At 41.6% G+C, this 6,859-nt stretch overlaps 1 protein-coding gene across 1 annotated transcript; it reads left to right on the top strand.

Annotated features, from left to right (window-relative positions):
* Nucleotides 1-374: 374 nt before the first annotated feature.
* Nucleotides 375-1,226, top strand: rnf182 (ring finger protein 182; the record flags this gene model as incomplete). Its single annotated transcript, XM_079243325.1, has 1 exon — nucleotides 375-1,226. The coding sequence occupies one exon, from the start codon at nucleotides 375-377 to the stop codon at nucleotides 1,224-1,226; it is 852 nt and encodes a 283-aa protein (XP_079099451.1).
* Between the last annotated feature and the right edge of the window lie 5,633 nt (nucleotides 1,227-6,859).

Below are 6,859 nucleotides of genomic sequence, written 5' to 3'. Positions count from 1 at the left end.
CTCAGCATCTCTCTCACTTTCCTCTTTTCTTTTTTTTTCGTTCCGTGCGGATCATGAAAGGCTTTTTGCCCCAAACGAAGTCAGTCACCCCAACTGCCAGGAGGCAGGGAAACCACAGAGGCCAGAACTTGCGAGGAGCTTCCCACGTTGCCTCCAAAATCTCTCTCTCACACACACACACACACACACACACACAAAGACACACAAACACACTGAGCGCAGGAGCCTGCTGGACAGCAACGATGAACACTCCACTATCAGTGAAACGGGCCTTTGTCAGCGTCTACATGTTTGGGGAGCGCTCCCTCTGTACTGAGATTTTGCTCAGCTCTTTCTGCTGATCTCTGAGGAGGAGAAAGTTTAACATCAGGACAATGCTTGGGCTGCGAAGCACTGACGACGGCAGTGGTGGATGTGGCTACTTGGACATAATGAGCACAGATGAGCTGGAGTGTAAGATCTGCTACTTTGCATTCAACTTGGGGAGTCGCAGGCCGAAGATGCTGGAGTGCTGCCACCGCATATGCTCTAAATGCCTCATTAAGATCTCAGACCTGGGTGAGTCGCCTCCCAACGCCTTGGTGTGTCCTTTCTGTCGCTATGTGACCAGACTACCAGGAGAGGCGGTGAGCAGCCTGCCAGATGACTGTAACCTGGTGGCAACGCTGGCTCTCCAAAGCAGGAATCAGAGGAACCTTCACTTCCACCAGGACACGACGACAGAGCTGCTCCTCAGCCCACGACGCCTGAGCTCCCTGATGGGTGGAAACTCACCGCTGATGTCCCCTTCCTCCATGTCCTCCAGTTCTTCTCCAACTACCTACTCCACCATCCGGAGCTCCCCTAATTTTGTAGTCATCACAATTATGGAGCCTCCACCAGCATCTACGTCCAGCCAAGACCTCCATCATCAGCAGCATGGTTCTCCCACATTAAACCCTGGCTACCGCTCATCCAGCCTGGACTCTATTGCATCCATCACACAGAGGTGGACTGTGTGGAACTGTGCAGCCCTGCTGTGTCAGACTTCAGCTCGGGCACTGGTCTGGGTGCTGGGGCTCCTCTACTTCAGCTCTCTGCCCATGGGGGTTTACCTGCTCATCCTGCAGAGGACAACAGTCGGGGTGCTGCTGGTGAGTTTGGTCCCCGCCAGCCTCGTCATGATCATGGTCTACGGACTCTGCCAGTGCATCTGCCATGAGTTCTTGGACTGCATGCCACCATAATGGGACCAAAGAATGGGGCAGTGGTTTGCTTTGAACACGCTCAACAACAGATCTCCTAAGTTCAGTAATGGGGATGTTGGTGTGTAATCAGTCATGTGGACCGTTTACCTGAATGTCATAAAGATGCTGCTTTACTGGTGAAAAAGGAAATAATTTCACACGAAGCTCTCTGTTTGGAGCTTTTCATGGTTTGTGTTCATCTGTGCGGTTCGTTTTAGGTCAGTAACCAACTTTTTACCCAGTAGTGTTCTAAATGTGAGATTACAATGTTGCGGAGTCTGTTTAATGCACAACTCTGTGAAAAACCTGCAGGAAATCCAGCCTGGTTCTGTCAGCTGTGGGTTTGCTGTTGAAGACTGTCTCACATAAATGTATCAAATGTAATGGATCCTGTAAGGTTTGCAGTCCTGTAATAGCAGGAAGGTGTCAGCAGAAAAAAGTCTTCTGGGAGTAAAACAGGGACGTCTAAAGTTGGTCCACGAGGGCCGCTGTCCTGCAGCTTTTGAATATTTCCTGCTGCAACACACCTGATCAGATTCATGGGTCAACATGTTTGGGCAGAACTTTACAACAAGCTGCTGAGTAGAACCATTTCATATGAATCAGATGTTGGAGCAGGGAGACAACTAAAACCTGAAGAATTGTGGCCTCTGAGGACCAGAACTGGACATCCCTAAAATAAAACAATCCAATAAAAGCATCACAAATAATTTCAGCAGAGTGTGTTCTAGAAATAAAATGGTTAATAGAAGCAGTGCAGGTGTATTTTTTTGTTTTTGTCTTTATTGAAAAGGAAATCTCGGGGTGGGGGGGTGATGAATCTTTAGCTGCAGCCTTGCTTCTACTTAGTTTTCCTTTCAAATATTAGCATAAAAATTTCTAAATTATGAATAAAATTGAGAAATAAAATATACTGCAATATATGTTTTTTTAAAAGACCCTCTGGTGATGTAATAAACTTTACATCCAATTCAATTAATTTATGGGTTTAATCACAAATAAGGTCAAATTAGAGACTCTATGACATCATTAAACAGCAGACAGATCTATCTATCTATCTATCTATCTATACGCAGTATGTGTACCAGCTAGCTAGCTATACTCAGAAATGAATAAACAAATGCGCATAATAAACGTCACCCTGGCATCAAAATGAGACAGAAGCACTTATTTTCACAATCAGAAAGTTATTTTGAGCTACTTAAAGATCAAAAAGAAAAAAGTTTAGCATGAAAGACCCATCAAGGTTTTTAACATTGTTTTGACATTTGTCTTGCTATCTCAAGGCAACAGATATCTTAATGCAGTGCCATGAGAGGGCTGGACCCATCGTGTTCAGCTCAAACTGCTCAGACGTTCACCTGAGCTGTGGTTGCGTTTGACAGCTCCGCCTGCATGGGGACCCGGCGAGCAGATAGTGATGGGAGGCAGTCATCCATGATTGATCAGTGTTTCACAAACCCACATCATCAAGTCTTCCCTCAAGGGGAAGGGGTCGGAACACAAAGACCAGATTTAGACACGGTTACTCTCCATCACGTTTTTCCCTACAAATTGTTGAAGGGGCTCCACACAGACCCCTTCATTCCTCAGTATCCTGACTCCGTCTTGCCATAGGAACAATGGTATGTAGTTGTTTGCAGGAGTCACTACAACAGACATGAACCGTCATGTCCCACACAGCAAGTGAGATATCTATCTGATGTTACAGATGTATGACGCTGCTGGCAATGCAGTACAGAAACATCCCTTCAGGAAGCACAAAGACAGACGAAGACCTCTCTGATGGTCCTGAGTAAAAGACACCTTTCTGGTCCAGAATCAAACCAGTGGGGATTCAGGTTCCAGCAACAAGCAGGATTTGAACTGGACACTTATCTGTCCTCCCCATGACAACACCAAGCACCTCTCCCACCTCTCCAGGTGTTTTTATCTGTTCATTTTGGCTGTTCGACCTGAAAACTGATGTGGTGACCATAAGCTTCAGTCCCAGGTTATCCACACAGCAGCGTTTCTGCTATGAGTTGTTCCTCCAGACATTTCCTCCAGTATTTACTTGAACTAGACTCTTTGCAGGATTAAAGTTATTCATCAAAGTGGACTTTTGGGTTGAGAGTGTTGAGCAGTAGGGGAGAGTGGGGTAAGATGAGTCACTTTTTACTTATGTTGCTCTGGAGGTAAGGAAAAATGACAGAGAATTATAATCAAAACATGTTCCTAACTTAAGGTGTCATTTATCTCATGTGATTATCAGAATGCCTCTTTGACAAAGCTGCCAAAAATTATTACTTCTAAAATAAGAGTGCTCTTGTGGGTCACCTTGCCCCAGGTTAGGGGTGAGTTGAACCAATTCAAGGGGTAAAATGATCCACCTAGGGGTAAACTGACCATATTAGTTTTATAATGTGAACCTGATCATATTGTGCCAGCAAACCGCTTTAACAGTTTAAACTTGTCAGAACAAAAACACCAATTATCCTAAAAACTATTTCGCCATTTAAATAAAGCTACTGTTCCATTTTGTCAAGGTTGCAGTGGAATATTAACTGCTGACCCTCCTTGTAGTTCCTCCAACTTTTGGAGGTTTGGGTAGCCTCTTCAGCTCATCACTCCATTGGAAGAGGCCTCATCCTTTTCCTTTAATGCAAAAGTTGGGTTTTTAGTCAGTGATCCACAGATTCTTCCAGCTCATTCTCCACCTCCTCTGAGAAGACCCTCTTCTGTTGTTCCACTGCAACCTTCCTTTGCCTCTCTTTTTCATGTCTCTCTTCATTGTTGATCTGCTAATATTTATCTCATTTGCAACTGATCTGATGGACTTTCCACCTTTGACATCATTGGCTGCTCTTTCCATCTCCTCCTGAGGGGATGGGCCCCAGTTTGTTTTCCTCCTGTTGGGTTTCGGCATGATACCTTTTCTTTTTCTGCAATGATTAGAACAAATAAACCAAACCAGTTTAGTGTACTGAAATAATAATAGTTTTATACATCAGAGACCTATATGAATTTTAGTTCATGTAAGTTAATCCAGTGGTTCAATTTACCCCATAGCCATTGGCTCACTTTACCCCATGGCCACAATTTTTGAAAACATTGGCTATCTTCGAAAATCAAGCTAATCTCAAGTGAAGTGATTCATATGATTTGATATGCTAGTTAATAACAAACATGTATGATATGTAATTTCATACCTGGATAAATTTGCTTTGACATAACAGTCATTTTACCCAGTATTTGGGAAGAAAACAACACTTTTGTGTAAAAAAACAAACAAAAAACAAACTTACTGCTTCTTCTATCTACTTTCTGCATCACAGCATGATGAAATAGATTCTTCCTGACTTTATGGTCACATGACAGAATATGTTCAAGGTTACCTAGATACAAGGAGTGGGTCAACTTACCCCACTCTCCCCTACCTGCCAAGGAGTTGAACCTGCAGCTGGTTGGGGATCAGACACTTGTCCATCACTCTGGGTTGAAAAGGTCCAAGAAGCCTTAAAATGGATCACACGGAGTTAGACTGGATGTCACATTCCACAAATACACAGGATAAAATCAGATATACGTCTGATTAATATAAATATTCTCATTTAGATGTATCTAAAAGGGGGGCTTTGAGGTATCTTTTTATATAATGTGTCTGTCTCTGTTTCCTTTATGTCTGATTTTAAACTGTAAAGCGCTTTGAGTTACATATTTTATGGTGGAAAAGCGCTTCATAAAATAAAGTTTGAAATAATCATTTTCATTTAATTTACTCTCCTGGATAATGTAGAGGATAACTATATCAGTATAAATAGATGTGATGAGAGATTATAGCAGGAGTTTGGTGATCTATGCACCTGGTTGGGGTGCATAGATGCTGTGCTGTGAGTGTAATAAACCACCAGAGGGTGCTGTGGTCTACTCTCCTTCTCCAGTCCCTGCTGTGGACATATGGCTTGTCCTGTTACCCATCTTGTTTGGTTCAAAGCAGCAAGAACATTTCAGATGAGCTTGGTGATCTCTCTTCACCACCACATTTTATTATATTTGGTCTGCGTCAGCTTCCTGTGCTTTAACCACACAGAAAATAAGGCGTTGCAGAGATCCAGAAACAACCTGTAGGCCTGCTCAACTTGGACAAAACACCCTTCTACTTCCAATCAGCTCAGATTCTTGTGTTAGAAGACAATACAAATCCAGTAGGACTGTTTACACAGTGAATTAGAAAGTCAAATGAAACCGTCACGCTGTCAGATTTACTCTGGTGTGTAATCTGGAGACATCTGGATTAAATAAACCTACTGGGAGACATGGGTCCAAAATGAGAAACTGTGCATATTGACGCTGATTTAAACAGTAGCAGCACAAACAAAGTGAGAATCAGCTTAAATGGCTTAGAAACTTTGTTTTCTTAACTTGCTGATGCTTAGTCTACTGTAGTATATGCATGGTTTACATTAACCAATTCTCTAGACATTATGTGTCATCTAATACACTTCCACGAGCTGAAGAATAGATGAATGTGTTATATCTAATTTTTCACAGTGATGAACGGGACAAAAAAAAAATGATGCAGCTGTATTTCTACAGAATATTTTGATTTTATAAATATGACAATATACTGTTTTGTAAATATGTTATTGAAGAGGTCAAAATAAACTAAAAAAATTAAGAAAAGTATCGCTATGCACATATGAAGCATAAATTGCATGTAGAAAACATGTAGTTCTGTTTTGTCAATTATTCATTCATCAGAGGGTTGTAGTAGCACAAAATAACATAACACTGCTTTAAGTTAAATATTCATGACATGCAGGTAAAAAAAAAAAAAAAAAAAAAAAAAAACTCTAAAATGAATCACCATGTTAAAGTTTGGTGATGTTTATTCATGAGGAACTAAACGTAGAAGCTGACCTGGCAGATGGTTTCATTTTCTGCAGGAATTGTTTTTAAAAGGACAGTGATTAAAAAAGAAAAAAAAAAAAGAGAAAAATGAATGAATAAAATTTTATACTGAAAGAACAGTAACTAAAACAAATCATGGGAAAAAAAAGAATGAATAAAAACAAAAAAAACCTGAAAGGACAGTGATAAAACAAATAATGAAAAAGATAAAATAAAAAATACTGAAAGGACAGGGATGTTGCTGACGGGCTGCACGGTCACGCAAAGGTTTGCAGCATGGTTGCAACATCTCTGGCTTTCCCTGAAAAGTAAAAAACTTGCACGTTATTTTGATTGTTTTGTTAAATTCTGGCTGTTTCTTTGTCTGTGATGGGTTGGAAACCTGTCCAGGCTTCAAAATGCCTCTGGACTAGAAGCAGCTGTGATTGCCTGAAGCCTGCGCTGGAATAAGCAGGTTTTCAAGGTGGATGGACGTTCCAGACTCATCTGGAAGGAGATTAACTAAATCAAAGTTCAATCTGTGAGACAAATAGAGGAAAAGGTCACTTCTTTGCTTGAAATGTATCACCTCAGATAACAAATCTTGGTCACCAACTAGTTTTTCTCTTCTTTCTGGGCAGACGTTCTGTTATGCTGACGTTAAGTGTGTGGCATTCACATGCGGACTCGGCTCGGAGTTCCAAACAATACTTTATTTGTTCCTTTCAGACTTCGGGTTCTCTCCAAGGTGGATGCGGGAG

This window comes from Telmatherina bonti, assembly GCF_933228915.1.
Source record: "Telmatherina bonti genome assembly, chromosome: 7".
NCBI classification, from domain to species: Eukaryota; Metazoa; Chordata; class Actinopteri; order Atheriniformes; family Telmatherinidae; genus Telmatherina; species Telmatherina bonti.
Note: the sequence above shows the minus strand (reverse complement) of the source record. Positions and strands in the feature narration are given on the sequence as shown.